This window comes from Chiloscyllium plagiosum, chromosome 13 (genome assembly GCF_004010195.1).
Source record: "Chiloscyllium plagiosum isolate BGI_BamShark_2017 chromosome 13, ASM401019v2, whole genome shotgun sequence".
Lineage (NCBI taxonomy): Eukaryota > Metazoa > Chordata > Chondrichthyes > Orectolobiformes > Hemiscylliidae > Chiloscyllium > Chiloscyllium plagiosum.
The window spans coordinates 1,497,434-1,514,010 of NC_057722.1; the positions used below are offsets into that span (position 1 = coordinate 1,497,434).

General features: G+C 43.1%; 1 protein-coding gene across 1 annotated transcript in view; it reads right to left on the reverse strand.

Moving 5' to 3' along the window:
* LOC122555678 (ephrin type-B receptor 1) overlaps positions 1–16,577 on the reverse strand; it is a 454,146-nt gene that overhangs the window by 273,504 nt on the left and 164,065 nt on the right. Inside the window, exon 3 of the mRNA XM_043701673.1 lies at positions 7,588–8,269. Within this exon, the coding sequence (XP_043557608.1) occupies positions 7,588–8,269 (682 nt within the window). The remainder of the gene's footprint in view (positions 1–7,587; positions 8,270–16,577) is intronic.

The window sequence follows — 16,577 nt, forward strand, 5'->3', positions numbered from 1 at the left end:
GCAGTGGAGGCCCAGTCTCTGGATTCGTTTAAGAAAGGGTTGGATAGAACTCTCAAAGATAGTGGAATCAAGGGTTATGGAGTTAAGGCAGGAACAGGATACTGATTGAGGATGATCAGCCATGATCATAATGAATGATGGTGCAGGCTCGAAGGGCAGAATGGCCTACTCCTGTACCTATTGTCTATTGTCCATTGTGATATCAAGAAACCATTGGAGACACTAGATACTGCAAAGACTAAGGGCCCTGACATCATTCCAGCAATAGTACCAAAGATTTGTGCTCCAGAACTTGCCACTCCCCCAGCCAAGTGGCTCCAATTCATTACAACACTGTTTTCTACTTAATAATGTGGAAAATTACCTATGTCCTGTATGTAAAAGCAGGACAAATCCAACCACCCCTTCAGTCTACTCTCTAAGATCAGTAAAGTGATGAAAGGTGTCATCAACAGTGTTATCAAGCAGCACTTATTCAGCAATAACCTACTCAGGGATGCCCAGCTTGGATTCTACCAGGGCCACTCAACTCCTGAACTTATTACAGCCTTCATCCAAACATGGACAAACGAACTGAATTCCAGAGGTGAGGTGAGGGTGACAGCCCTTGACATCAAGGCTGCATACAACTGAGTGTGACATCAAGGAGCCTGAGCAAAACTGGAATCAATGGGCACTGGGGTTAAACCCTCTAATGGTTGAAGTCATACCTGACATAGGAAGACGGTCGTGGTTGTTGGAGGTCAGTCATCTCAGCTCCAGAACAACTCTACAAGAGTTCCTCAGGGTAGTGTCCTCAGCTCAACCATCTTCAGTTGCTTCATCAATGACCTTTCCTCCATCATAAGGTCAGAAGTGGGGATGTCCATCGATGATTGCAAAATGTTTAGCATGACTCGTGACTTCTCAGATACTGAAGAGTACCTGACTCCATGATTAAATACAACTCCTCAGACTCTATGTTTAAATCCAACAAGATCTGGACAATATCCAGGCGTGGGCTGACAAGTGGCACGCAATATTTGCGGCACACAAATGCCAGGTTATGACCATCACAAATAAGTGACAATCTACCTACCACCCCTTAGCATTCAACAGGTTTACCATCACTGCATCTCCACTATCTACACCATTGCCAATTCACGCGACTGGCACATCTTTATAGTGTGGGGGGAAACCGGAGCACCTGGAGGAAACCCACGCAGACATGGGGAGAATGTGCAAACTCCACACAGACAGTCGCCCGAGACTGGAATCGAACCTGGGTCCCTGGTGCTATGAGACAACAATGTTAACCACCGAGCTACCGTGCCGCCCCAGATAGTTCATTGAAAACTTTATCAGTACTTACACAATTGTCCACTCCAGCTATTTTATGTGGATGCACAATTTTCTTTAGTGACTTCAAAGTGTTGTCATCGTCACCAAACAAAATCAAGTGATATTTTTATGTTCCTTAATCTTAGTATTCATCCTCAACCACTTACCAAATCAAGAAAACACATTAAATAATCAATGTTAAATAACCAATGTTTTTTCATTGGAGAAAAGGAGGAGGAGAAGGGACCTAATTGAGGTATACAAGATAATGAGAGGCATAGATAGAGTCGTTAGCCAGAGATTATTTCCCAGGGCAGAAATGACTAACACGAGGGGTCATAGTTTTAAGCTGGTTGGAGGAAAGTATAGAGGGGATGTCAGAGGTGGGTTCTTTACACAGAGAGTTGTGAGAGCATGGAATGCATTGCCAGCAGCAGTTGTGGAAGCAAGGTCATTGGGGACATTTAAGAGACTCCGGGACATGCATATGGCCACAGAAATTTGAGGGTGCATACATGAGGATCAATGGTCGGCACAACATCGTGGGCTGAAGGGCCTGTTCTGTGCTGTACTGTTCTATGTTCTATGTAATGTACTATCAAAGCACCAATACTATCTAACATGGTTCAATTAAAGGAGTTTAAGATTAACACATTGATCACAAACTAAAACTGTTTGTGACCAATATAATTTGTTCAGATTCATTGTTATCTTCATCCTCATCCTCAGAAAACACTTTGTTCTATCATTTCATGAAAAGAAGGCAGAATAAAACAGTCAAAGATTGACTGCAAGAAGGCGAGAGGAGGGGAAATTGGAAGCAGTTTGGGAAAATTTACAATCTAGAGTAATGTAGACATCAATGTATTGGACAAGAGGTGAAACAGGGGACCTGAGTAGAACAGAAACAAACAATGTTTCATGTATCACACTAATATAGCGAGGCAACATACAGGCTCACACAGCGGAACACCTCGATATGGAAGCAATGTTAAGGAAGATGTACAATACAGGAACACCTTCAACCATGCAAAAATTGTTGGCAGTCGATTGGGATTGGTTGGACCTCCAATCAAGGAAGATGTGGAGAGTCCTCGGTCCATCCTAATGGGGGATGGAGGTCTGTAAAGTTGAACATTCACAGTGAAAAGGTTAGAACAAGGAAACCTCAAAATTAGAGCAGGGAATTGAAAGCGTCAAGAACATGGATTGGACAAATCTGGGCAAGGGAAGACAAAATAGTGTTAAGTGTGACAAGAACGGGCTGAAAGACAGAATCTATAGGATCTTGGGAAAGAGCTAGAGACAAGCTATTTGGGATCAAGGACTCTGGGATAACCTGAAATGGTTATGTGCATTTCTCCTTCCACAGATGTTGACTGAACTGCTGAATATTTGCAACAGTTCCTGTTTGAACAGTAGGCTTTCAACATCTACAACATTTTGCTTTTGTGGACTGTCTAAGGACACACTAAGTGTACCTCATAATATTTAATATGATGTGGTGTAAGGGCATTCACTTTGCATCTGGGAAAAATGCATCAGAATGTTTTCTTCATTATGGAGATACCAGAAACTGTGGCAGGAGATAGAGGGCTTGGTGATGTGGTGCAACAATAACAACCTCTCTCTCAATGTCAGAAAAACGAAAGAACTGATCATTGACTTCAGAAAGAAAGCATGAGAACACACCCTCATCTGCATCAACGGAGTGGAGTTCAGAGGGCAGAGACCGTCAAGGGACAAGGAGTGACAAGAACCGACTTCCCACATGGAATTCCCACAAAGATGCAATGGTCAAGAAGGCACATCACACTCTTCTTCTCAGGTGGTTCTGGCAATTTGGCATGTCAGTAAGGACCCTCACCAACTTTTACAGGTGCACCAAAGAAAGCATACTGTCTGGGTGCATAATGGCCTGGTACGGCAATTGCTCTGTCCAGGAACGTTAAGAAACTAGAGAAGGTTGTATGCACAGCCCAGAAAGAAGTTAACCTCCCATCCATGGACTCCATTTACACATCCCATTGCTGCGGAAAGGCTGCCAACATCATCAAAGACTCCTCCCATCCTGGTGATCCTACAACCTCTTCTGTCAGTCAGGGGATATGGAAATTTGAAAAAACACACACACACCAGCAGGTTCAAGAACAGTTTCTTCCCAGCCATTATTAGACTGATGAATAGATCCTCTAACATCAAATAATGTCAATCTTGTTAATATTGATCTTGTCTAGTGCATGTCCTGTGCAGTGTAACCTGTATACCTCACTCTGTCCAAGGTCATTTTCGTCCTTTGATCTATACGTTCTCACTTCTTATGATCTGCCTGTACAGATCGCAAACAAAGCTTTTCACTGTAATTAGGTACACATGACAATACATCAAATCAAATCAGGGACTAGGAGATTTAAATACTCGCGTAAGCATTTTTTTAACCTTCCTAATGAGGATATGAGCATTAATGGTTAAGCCAGCATTGATTTTGGAATCCTAATTGCCCTTGAAAAGGTGATAGTGAGCTAGACCCAGAATGCTGTTAGGGAGTGAGTTCCACAATTTTGACCCAGCAACGTGAAGGAACGGTCATATATTGCCACGTCATGATGGTGAGTGGCTTGTAGGGGAACTCACAGGTAATAGTGTTCCCATGTATCTGCTGCCTTTATACTTTAGGTGTTAAGAGGTCATATGGCTTGGAAGTGACTGTTGAAGTTTGGGTACTTAGATGGAACAATAAAATGGCTAACACAATTCTTGAACTATATGTCAAGAAGGCACAAACCTGGCAAGAACCTATCTCAAGTATGTTGCCAGGGTTGGAGGATTTGAGCTATTGGGAGAGGTTGAATAGGCTGGGGCTGTTTTCCCTAGAGCTTTAGAGGCTGAGGGGTAACCTTACAGAGGTTTATAAAATCATGAGGGGCATGGATAGGGTGGTACGTGTATGGAATGAGCTGCCTGAGGAAGTGGTGCAGGCTGGTACAATTGCAACATTTAAAAGGCTTCTGGATGGGTGTATGAACAGGAAGGGTTTAGAGGGATATGGGTCGGGTGTTGGCAGGTGGGAGTAGTTTGGGTTGGGATATCTGATCGGCATGGACAGGTTGGACCGAAGGGTCTGTTTCCGTGCTGTACATCTCTATGACTCTTAAGTACTGTGCTCACAGGATGTATTTCCAGGTCCTGCAAGAAGTAAAGATAGATTTGCCAGAATATCAACATGGCTTAAACTATGAGGACAGTTTGTATAAACTTGGCTTGTTTTCCCTGGAGTTTAGAAGATTGAGTGGAGAGGTATCTGACAAGATAAAAACGATTGAATAGGTATAAACAGAAACACTACTCTAATTAGTGATGACATCCAGAATGTGAAGTCTAACTTTCAAAAGTGAGCTTGCCATTCAGGACAAAGATCAGGAATCACTTTTATCATACAAGATAGTGAAATTCTTTTCCTGAAAGAATGATGGACATTTTAAGGGGAGGGGGGAATTGCATCTTTCATGGACTATGATTGACAGATTTTGATTGATAAGTGGTTTCAAGGATATTGAAGAAAGGGTGATTAAAAGTAGGTACGGCACAATGGTTAGCACTGCTGCCTCATTGCACCAGGGACCCGGGTCCGATTCCAGCCTCGGGTGACTGTCTGTGTGGCATTTACCCATTTTCCCGGTGTCTCTGTGGGTTTCCTACTGGTGCTCTGGTTTCCTCCAACATTTCAAAGATTTGTGCGTGAAGTGGATTGGCTGTGCTAAACTTCCTGTAGTGTCCAAGGAAGAACAGGCAGGGCGAATGAGCCATGGTAAATACAGGGTATTGGAATAGAGTGGGGGGCTAGATCTGAGTGGGATGCTTTTCCAAGGGTCGGTGCAGACTCAATGGGCCAAATGGCCTCTTTCTGCACTGTCAGGATCCTAAGGTAATGGATTTTGGAGTCAGCAATAATCAAATGGTATGGAGAAACAGGCTCAAGAGGCTGAATAACCCCATTTGTCCCCATGACCTTCTTTCTTCTAATATTTACCATTTGTTCAAATTCTTTCATGTTTGTGCACTCACCAGCTTCACCTGCCCCACCCAACCCCAGTGAAAAATGCAATTCTGGAGTGCTTTGAAACTGGGAGGCTCTGGTATGGTAATTGAAGCTGATGGCTTGTTACATACTTAAAACATAAAACTGCATTCTCAAATCAACAAGCTCCACACACCAATTTATTTGGTATGTTTTAAGACCACAATGTGGTGTGAAAGTCTCTCTCTCTCTCTCTCTCCCTCTCCCTGCATGACAGAGACAGACTCAATTTGCATTGGGAGAGGGAAGGTTGGGAAGGAGGGGGGTGGGGGGGTTTGATGTGCAAAGGACTTCATTTGGGCTGAGCATGCCCGATATAAAAAAACCACGTCAAAATGGCTCACAAAGTGCTCTTAAAGCAAGTCTGTCAGCTGGAGGGCATAATTACAGTATGTGATAACTGTCAAGTCAACTGAAAGGTACAAAGAGTTTCTGTCTGCCAAGTGAATGCATTAAAAAAAAAGCAATACTTGCATAACTGTGTACAACCTGACAAATGTATGAAGGGCAGAACAGCATAATAACAGATTCGTCACTTCGCCTCACTCCGTTTACAAGCTTACCTTTAGCCTAATTTAGTCTTTAAACCTAACCAACATATGCCGGTAATATTTTCATCCAGTATAGCAACCTCACTTACTGTACTTTTCTCCTTTCACTGGAATCATACCTTGCTGTTAGTTGAAAGATGTCCAATTATGATTTGTGCAGCTTCAAATTCCTCCAACAAGACAATAGGTTATACATCACCTCAGGCAAACAAGAAATCCATTCTTGGATTGGTTTGAGCAACTGGCTGGACAGACTACAGGCACCATGGGCAAGGTGTGGTGGGTCTTTGCAGAGAGCTATTGGCCAATCCAAGACTGGTAACTTTTCCGTTCAACAATAACACTGGGGGAGGTAGTGACCGTTACGACACTGACCAGAGGGCCCCAGGAGCAAAGGTTGAATAATGTTGGCAGGAATTTCTCTAGCATCTGGATGGGTACATGAATAGGAAGGATTTAGAGGGATATGGGCCAAATGCTGGAAATTGGGATTCGATTAGTTGAGGATATCTGGTCAACAGTCAAATTGGACTGAAGGGTCTGTTCCGTGCTGTATAACTCTACGACTCAATGGCTAAATATCATGGAAGCAGGGCTCGGCAACAAGGGCAGGGGTGGCATCTTCACCCTCTCCTTCCCGATGTCCTGTCCCTCAATCACCAAGTATCCTTGAGTGAGGGATCCTCTTGGGAGAACACAAGAAACTCTTGCAAGTTGTGCTCCTTGCATAGTGCCATACCTGCCTGTCCATGGATGAATAAGAGCAGTGCTGGGTATTAATTAATGACTCAGTTGGCAGCAGCCTTCCACTACAAACATAAGAAGGGTGGAGGTAGCCTGCTGTGGGCATTCTGGCTACCATCTATTTAAACTCCTCTCACATGGGACAGCATAAAATCAAGTTTGGAAAGGGTACTGATGGATAGGATTTATGAGTATCTGGAAAGACACTGCTATGTTCTATGTTCTAAGTTAGCCTTTTATACAAATCCAATAATTTATCCAGTCCCAGTCCATGAGTATCAATTTTGGAATTTACCTGACTGGACCCTAACTCAGGATGGGGGTCATCCAGGATCAGATTTTCTACACCGTAGTGTCTAACTTGCTCAGTGTTGCATTTAAAATTTGCATGTGGTCCCAATAGGGTTTCTGTCTCTGTGTAACATGCTCTGGCTAGCCATATGGCTGTTCTAGAAACCCCACAGCTGTGCTCTACAGTGAGACACATGCTGGAGTAATGATGTAGGAGGAGTCACAGGGTAGAATTACAGTGAACGAAACTTATGCAGATTGGAAATCACAATGTATGGAGCACATATCTGTAGTCCAGAGGCTCAGTACCCTACTTCTTCCCCAGATTCTTGCCTTTCATTGAATCAAATCTTCATTGCACACCATTCGGTTTTACATCACTAAAAGATACTGAGCACTGCCACTCTAACCCACTCCAAGTTCTTTGCCCAATATCAATGTTCAAAGAAATAAACCTCCCTTCTCCCATCAGGTCCAGTAACACATGAATTAAATGCAAAAATCCCAAAAGGGCACAGAGAGAGATTTGCCAAGGGAAGCTCTGCACTGTTTTTCCCTTGCCCTCCCATTCCCGCCCCACCTGTGCACATGGGAAGATCTTACCTTTACATGCCATCCCCTTTTCTGGCTCAAAGCCTGCCTTGCAGGTGCAGCTCCCAATTGGCACCATCCACTCTCCATCGCCATTGCAGTACAGTTTGATGGGCACGTCGACCTCCTCAGCATTCTCCACACAGGTGCCCTTGGCGATGACCAGTGAGGTGCTCTCTGTGCCCGTCATGGTCTCAGCAAAGGTGGCATAGTTCTGGATGACACTCGGGCATTTCTTGAAGAAAACTCGGACGGAGAGAAGAGACATGCAGGCGCCATAGTCCTGAAATGCCAGGTAGAAGCCATTCTTGCTCAGTGGGCCAAAGCTGCGGATCTCAGTGTTGACCTTCATCAGCCTGCCGCCAAAGTCCACCTGGGAAAAGCTCTCATCTGCGGCGATGGTGTCCACTTTGAGGTACGGCATTTCGGTCCACAGTGCTGCACCTTGCACAGTCAGCCCCGAGTCAGTCTCGTAATAGTACAGGTTGAAGGTTTCTTTACAGGAACCTGGGACATTGGGTATGCTGCTGCAGTCTCGCACAGTGAATCTCATCTCCACATAGATGCGATGGGCACCTTTGCGGTTTATGAAAGTGGTCCACAGCCAGTTGTTTTGGTTGGACTCAAAGACGTTGCAGACCTGGTAGGTACGGATAGTATTGAGGTTTTCATCATAGCCACTCACCTCTTCCCACTGCAAGGAAACAAAACAAGACAGGTTGTCAAGTCAAAGTCAACAGAATCAGCTTCTACTTAGAGAGTCATAGAGCTACACAGCACAGAAACAGATACTTTGGTTGAAATCATCCATGCCAATCAGACATCCCAATCTGACCCATTTGCCAGCATCTGGCCCAGATATCTATAAACACTTCCTATTTCACAAACACATTGTGAAACACTCTACATTGAACAATGACCTTCAAACAAGACCTTCAGTCTCACTCTTGTCCCCAAATCAGGACAGCTTTTATTGTGGAGTACTTGTGATCAGATTTTCCTTTAGAGGGTTACTTTTACTATCCTTTTGGTTTTTAAAAGGGAACCTATTTGATTTGAGCCCTAATTTCTGGCAGAAACAGCCAGTCACTCACTGACTTGGAACGCAACCCTTTCCTGCCAACTCCAAAATTAACAACAACTTGCTGTAGCGCATTAATATAGTGACACATTCCCAACTTTGTTTCACAAGGGAGCTACCAGACACACTGAGCCACATGAAGAGATCAAAGGGATTTTGACCAAAATCTCAAAGGTGAAAGAGGCAAGGAGTGCCTTAAACATGGAAAGAGAAATTGAGAGGATTAAGGAGGGTAACTCTTTGGGAAGACATGCCTACTAATTATGGCGCGATTATAATCAGTAACACACACAAGGTCAGAATTAGAAGGTTACCGTTGCACATTTTTCAATAACCAGGTCCTGAAGCCAGGTCTGTAGGGCTCAAAGTAAAATGTCCTCTCTCACCATCCTCACGGTATCCGCATCTTCAATAAAACCTGCTGCTGTTTACTCACAAGAACACAAACCTCACATTACTACAGACTATCGCTGGCAATAGGTCCTGAGAATACGGAGGGGTGATAATAGCGATGATTTTAGTGAACTATGCTAGGGAAATCACTTAAATTGGAGAACCTTCAGGAATGAATCTTCTATTCAGAGACGAGAGGGCGACCAGTTGATCACATTCTACAGCAAGTTCTTAACATCCGTTGGGCTCCTTCCCACCTCTATGCCCAACCTGAGACATAACTAGACCCAGCAGACATGAGTTTACTAACTTCCGCAGTCTGTTGCTCCATTTCTATTCAGCCAAGGTCTATGAATTAGGAGCAGGAGAAAGTTATTCAGCTCTGAACCGATCTACCAATGAACTCAATTATGGTTAAACTGACTGCGGCCTCGACTTCACTTTCCAACTGTTATGGTCACCAATTGAGGGCTTGGGTAATCAATACTATACTCTGCTTGGATGAGAAACAATACCACATACTACACCCTTCCCCTTTCAGAGGTGCATAGTCAGGTACCCCATGGAGCAAAGGTAAGAAGAGGCTACAATTAAACCTTCATCAAATCCCTGTGAGTGTTAAATCTTTCAGTCTGAGATCGTGGCATGAGCTCTGTTGATCATAAGTCAAACGGAATCTCAAGCATGGCAACTTCTCTGCCTCATTTTTACACCACAAAGGCACTCCACATTTCTAAGAGGAGATTCTGCTCCAGGTTTCCTTTAGTACTTCTATTAGAGTAGAACTGACAGAGGAAAGTAAACCACACTCCCTTTTCGCAAAAGCCAGCTGCTGGATTCTGAAGGTTAAAGATTCAGAGTCATAGATTGCCACTTTGACAGCTGCTGCCAAGTGGAAAGTACATCAGATGAGTGAGAGGTTAGGGTGCTAGGTAAGTAGGGTGACAGGTGGATAGTGGTAGTGCCAGGGTGGGTGGGGGTGGCATTCCAAGTGGTTAGGGGGCTAGGTAAGTGGGGTGCCAGCATGCAGAGAGGTCAGCTGGGGGACGTTGTACTTAGGATCGGTCCTGGTGATTGGAAGATAAGAAGTCCACACAGAGCAATGGAAGGGAGAAGATGAAGATCCAGCAGGGTAGGAATGCCAGGTCCAATATGAGGATGGGCCACGACTGGCAGTAGGGCCGGGGTGTCAGGCTGGACTGGGAGAAGGTGGTGTTTGAGAGTCGGGGTCCTGGGCGTAAATAGGGTGTGTCTGGTCCAATGGCAGGGAGTTGTCAGTAATGTAAGAAACCTGGTCAGCATGGACGAGTTGAGCCGAAGGGCCTGTTTCCATGCTGTATGACCGTATGACTCTACCACAGACCATCGGAAAGCTGAGGTCAGTGCCGGGGCTGGGGCAAGGTCAGGCACATGGTGTATGTAAAGCAAATTCTTATTGATGGGGAGACTTGGTTTTAATTGCTATGCTTCCTTGAAATGCTTCTTCATTCCTCTCAAAATGATCAAACGGGAGTAGGGCACCAAATGAAAAACATGTACCAAGATGCAAAGGGGAATGGTGGGGTGGGTGTAGGGTTAGGGAAGGCCTATGGAACAGAATGAAGAGGCGACTGTGGACTAGACAATAGGGGCTAGAAAAGATCCAGAGGAATGAGAAGAAGGTGGGTGAATAGAACAGGGAAGCATTGGTGAACGGATTGGCAGGGGCGATGTAATGGAATGGGGGGGCATGGTGTTGGACCCGGGTACAGAACTATGAGGACTATGGAGGAGAAGAGGGCAAGAGGAAGGACTAGGGGTCAGAGAGACAGGATTGGGGATAGAAGAGAGGGGTCATTAACATTCCAGCCCAGTCATCAACAGTAGAAGGGTTTAATGGGAAGGTCATCTCTGATTCATTCTTCCTATCAGTGTGACTAAGAGAATTAAATATTGTACAGTGGATATTCAGCATATGCTTGTCACTCTTTACCTCTCAAAATAATTCTGCACCTCAGCAAATGGAGACTTGGATATATGGCAATCCAGTTAGCAGGTGATAACAAACATCACTCACTGGACACCCTCTCATTAAGAAACATTATCTGCCTCTACTTAAGGTTTATTCCTGCAAGGACTGCAATATTTGCACTTCAAACATGCTGTTTGTAAGCATTAATGTGATTTTTACGATCTAACAAAGAATCATGCTGCAGGCTGTTCCAACAGCAATGGGTTTTTTTCTTCATCCATACAATGGAGTTAATCATGGAGCCTGCCTCCTGCACAATCTTTTATTTATTTGTCTTGCAATTGAACTGTTTGTTTTCGGTGGGCAATTAATGTTAATTTGCCTCAAATCAATAAGTACTGCTTTTCAAGCACTGACAAAAATATAGGGAAGCTAATTTTATTTTAATGATATCCACAGAGAGAACATAGACTGAGCCTTACACTTTAGAGTGGGGTGGGGGTAATTCTCTGGTGAATCAGTGGCATTTGCTGAATCTTGAATAATTTCATTGAAATCTATGTTTATGGTCATAAATCTTCCCACATGGGCAGCAATCATTGTAAGCCTGGTTGCATCGATGTGTAATGGTGAATCTCTCCAGGTTGAAACAAGTAGGGAATACAGTTGTTGAGATTCCCCCAGGCATATGCTTGCTCCTCTTCTGTTTGAGGAAGGCGAGATTCAAACAAAGATCTGTTCACCCTTCTCCAGCAACTGGAGGTCATCACCCAAACTGGCACTCCCTGCATAGCACTGAAGGACTGCTGCACTGTTCTAGGTTCCATCTCTTCTGAAATGTTATATACAGGTTCTGTGTCTTCTCTCAGTTGGTCAGCAAAGATCCCACGTCACTTTTCTGAAGAAGAGTGGGGGAGGTTTCCTGTATTACCACACTAATAATTATCCCTCAACCAATATCATAGAATCCCTACAGTGTGGAAACAGGCCATTCGGCCCATCATAGAGCATAGAACATTACAGCGCAGTACAGTCCCTTCGGCCCTCGATGTTGCGCCGACCTGTGAAATTAAACTGATGGCCATCTAACCTACACCATTCCATGATTATCCAATGCATGTCCAATGCCCATTTAAATGCCCTTAACGTCGGTGAGTCTTCTACTGTTGCAGGCAGACTGTTTCACACTCCTAGTATTCTGAGTAAATAGAGTTCATGCTAACCCTCCAAGGAACATCCCACCCAGACCAAACCCACCACCCTATCCCTATTACCATGCACTTCCCATGGCTAACCCACTTAGCCTGCAAATCCCCAGACACTATGGGCATTTTAACATGGCGAATCCACCCTAACCTGCATATCTTTGGACCATGGGAGAAAACCGAAGCCCCCAGAGGAAACCCATGCAGACACGGAGAGAATGTTCAAACTCCACACATACAATCATGCAAGGGAACCCAGGTCGGTGGCACTGTGAGGCAGCAGTGCTAACCATTGAGCCACCATGCCACCCATGGCAGTCAATTTGCTGCACACAGCAAGCTCCCACAAATGGCAATGACACAATGACCAGGCAATCTACTTTAGTGATGTTGATTATGTTTATTGAGATATAAATATTGGTCAGGAACTAAAAAATGTTCCCGCTCTTCTTCATTATGGGACCTTTGACATTGACTTGAGGATGAATTGGGGCCTTACTTTAAGATCTCAACTGATTGACAACATCCAGCAGTGTAACAGCCCCTCAGTATTGTATTAAGGTTTCAGCCCAAAGGTTTCAGGAAATCCTTAATTTCTTGACTCTGAAGATGACACATGTGACCCTTCCTACATTTTTGTTGTCATCTGTTATCTCTGAATACACTCCTTTTATCTTCCAGTGAATGGATCTATCTATTGAACATTCCCAAACTCTTTTGAAATATTAATTGCCCTCATGTGGAAAGGAGAGGACTGTGGTGCAGTGTCTGAGCCTCAACCAGAATCTCTGGGCTTGAGTTTCACTTCAGAGGAAATGGTGGATGGAGGTACAATTACAAAATTTAATAGAGATTTGGATAAGTTCATGAAAAGGAAGGGTTTAGGGGGATATGAACCAGGAACAAGCAGGTGGGACTAGCTTAGTTTGAGATTATGTTTGGCATGAACTGGTTGGACTGAAGAGTCTTTTTCCATGCTGTATGACTCTTATGACTTGATGGTCCTGCAAGGTGCATCCATGATGAGTCCAAACAGAATGGTCATCAACTTGTAGTTCCTTCCAATACATCCATGGAAGGCAGTAAGTGTGGTAAAGTCTCCTGGTCAACTATACTTAATATGCACATGTACAAAAATAGGAGCTAAAGGAGATCATTCAGCCTTTTAAAATTTCTTGGTGTTCAATAAGATCATGCTTGATCTGTTTGTGTTTCAAATTTTACATTTCCATCAAATAACCTTTGAATTTCTTGCTGATGAAGAATCTGACCATTGTCCAAGCAATGTCCTTCCACTCCCTTCTGAAATTTGACATGGAGTAATGCCTCCAAATTCTAACCTCTGCCCACAGCAACCCATTCCTGGAAAAACTCGCTAAAGTAACAGACATGAGCACACCCACTGTCTGTCTTATACACCAGCCAGTGTAGGAAGATCTAAAAAGACAAAGTTTCTGCCACCAATCCTTTATCCCTTTTAATATCATCACTAAAGTTTTCACCTCCCCCAGTCAATTACTACTCCCTACTCCTATCCAATCACAACAGTTAGCAAATGCGTTGGGGCAACAGTTTGAGAGTCACCAAGATGTAACCAACTATTGCAAATAATTTCCACCAGTCAGCTCAGCGACAATCTGACAGTTTAAGTCAATGAATTCTCTTCCACTTGCAGGTTTGGCTGGTGTCAGGGAAAAGTAAATGTAGTGCCTGCTGCCTTCAGCTTCTGCCAATTCAACTTATTGTTAGTCAGCTCTCGATTTAATGAAAAAATGAAAGCACGCAGGCATTTATATTATGAGGAAATGTTTGATAAATTCACGGTGATGCCCAGGCTCCAGGAGTAGCCTAAGGTGCTCTCAAATCATATCTCAGTAGCTTCAGGTTTAATTGAATCCCAACTGAACTCATGGATAATTAAGATTGCTTCTTCAGTAGTTTAATCCAGGGATTTTGCAATAAAATTATACTGATTTTGGAAATTAATTCATTAGCAGCGCTGACAGGTCCCTCATTGAGAAAGCAATTTGAGTCCAGCTTATGTATAAAACCAAAATGTCTTCTGCTGTGCAATTTTTTTCAAATTAATTCTCCATAAAATGCTGACCCTATTAATTCATATTTATACTGAGGTCAGAGACAAACTGTTCGCTTCCTCTATTTGACTCACACCAAGTGAATTAATCAGCGTTCAATGTAATTAATTGTATTAAACAGGCAACCTTTACAATTACCAGGACAACTGAGAAATGTTAAAGGGGAGGATCTGTTACAGATAAAGTGACGTGCCTCATTTTAGTTAAAGTTTTAACAACAACAGTTTGATGAAGCCAAGAATGTTGTTTGTAATCACGGATTGATGAAATTTTTTGACATGCATTTAGTCACAGCTTGGTTAATGACAAAATATAACTGCAATTACTGGCTGGTGGAATTATTTCATGAAGTCTAGTAAACAATTAAACAGATGCATCAATATTGCTAAATGAAAAAAAGAGGAAGGGCTGAATGTTTTGTATTTTGGCTAAGCCTGAGTTGTGCTGAGTTTTTGGTAGGGTATTCCTCTGAGAGACCTAATGATTTCTCTTGCCAAATACTAATTACCTACCTCTCCCTATGGTGCCTCTCACATCCAATTCCAGGTCCACTTTATTACATGCCATGCCCAAAATAACAGCAGACATCCCAGAATTCACTACCACAGATGGCACACACACCATCTTTGAAATCCTAAGGTGATTGTGATCACCTGATGAAGGAGCGTTGCTCCAAAAGCTAGTGTGCTTCCAATTAAACCTGTTGGACTATAACCTGGTGTTGTGTGATTTTTAACTTTGGAAATGTACTATAAGAGTGGTGACAGACTGGCAGATAACTCGATCTGGGGTGCGTGTAGTCAGTACCCAAGGAGTGTTCCCTGAGATGTCATTGCCTTGTGTCAAACATGGAGATCATTTACAGCCAGCAGTGAGCTGGAGCTGCCAGGAAGCCATTCTGGTTTTCACATCAAGTTTGTTTGGTGAGTTTTGGTAAATTAGAAAGCTGAACATTAATTAGACATGTTGGTTTGTCAACAAGGCATTTAACAAACTATAATCACTTAATTGGCAACTCCACACTGCCAAGTGAAAAACGTGCCTCACCACTTGGCAAGTAGCATAAAGGCTGGAGTGAGATGCCCCAAATGGCAAGATGGGTCTTGATGGATTCTGAATCTTATTCTGCCACTCTGCTCATCATAGTCCACTTTGCTCAGATCCTTGGTCTTTCTAATTGACTATCTTCTTGACAGTCACATAATGATGGAGTGACTGGTTAATGAATCATTCACAGAAACAGCTATTCGGCCTGTCTACTTTCTATTCCAGATGAGCCTCCTGTTCTTCATTCAATCCTACCAATCTAGCCCTATCTTATCCCTTGTGTGCTTAACTAAATCCCTTTAAATGCATCAATTATGGCAAACAATCTCTATCAGGCTACAACACAAGAGGTGAGCATAATCCTCATGATGGAGAGCTTTAAGAAACCTTTCTAAAGCAAGCTGTAATTATCAGAGATCAAAATATTTGGTGTTGTAACGTTAAAATCCTGCAGATGTTGGAAATCTGAACTAAAAACTAACAAAGCTAAAAATATCCAGCAGCCACCAGTGAAACATATTGATCGCTTCAGGTCAACAATTCCTAGCTGCTGAATATTTTTATCACTTTATGTCTCTACTCCTATTATGTCACATAACAACTCTGCAGAAGTCAGTGTACAAAATTTGTTTGGGTAAAGCAGGGTTTTCAGCTCTTTGATCTTGCCAAATCCCACATTTGTCATGTTCTCACTCCAACAGTTTTCTGAAATAAGCCCAGCCTCAGAACTACCAAGGACTACCCCTTCCAAATGTGTTGGTTAAACCACTAGTTGTCAGTGTCATTTGGGAGAATGTAATCTGTAGTCTCAGTAACATAAGTGGCCAGTGGGAGCTGAACTGCCAAGTATACCCATACAAGCAAGGAGTGAGAAATCACTCATCCCCTGTTGATTTTTCTTGCCATCTTGCTGTCCAGTGTTCAGATATCCATGTAAATCAGCTCAACTTAGGTTAACAGGGAGTATAGTTATGTGAGGCCTCTCGAGCCTGTAGAAGTTGATGTTTGGACAACAATTTTAACCAGTATAACAAGATGGTAAAGGGAAGTCATTAGCATTCCAATCTGATGGACAAACAGGCAACAATTCTTTTGTAATGTTAATTTGTAATTTTTGATTAATAAATGGAAGGTATGTTTTCAACTAATAGTCCACACATTTTTTTTTACTGTTACAGGTTTAATGGGTTATACTATTAGGACCACATTAATTAGACTTGAACTTGTGT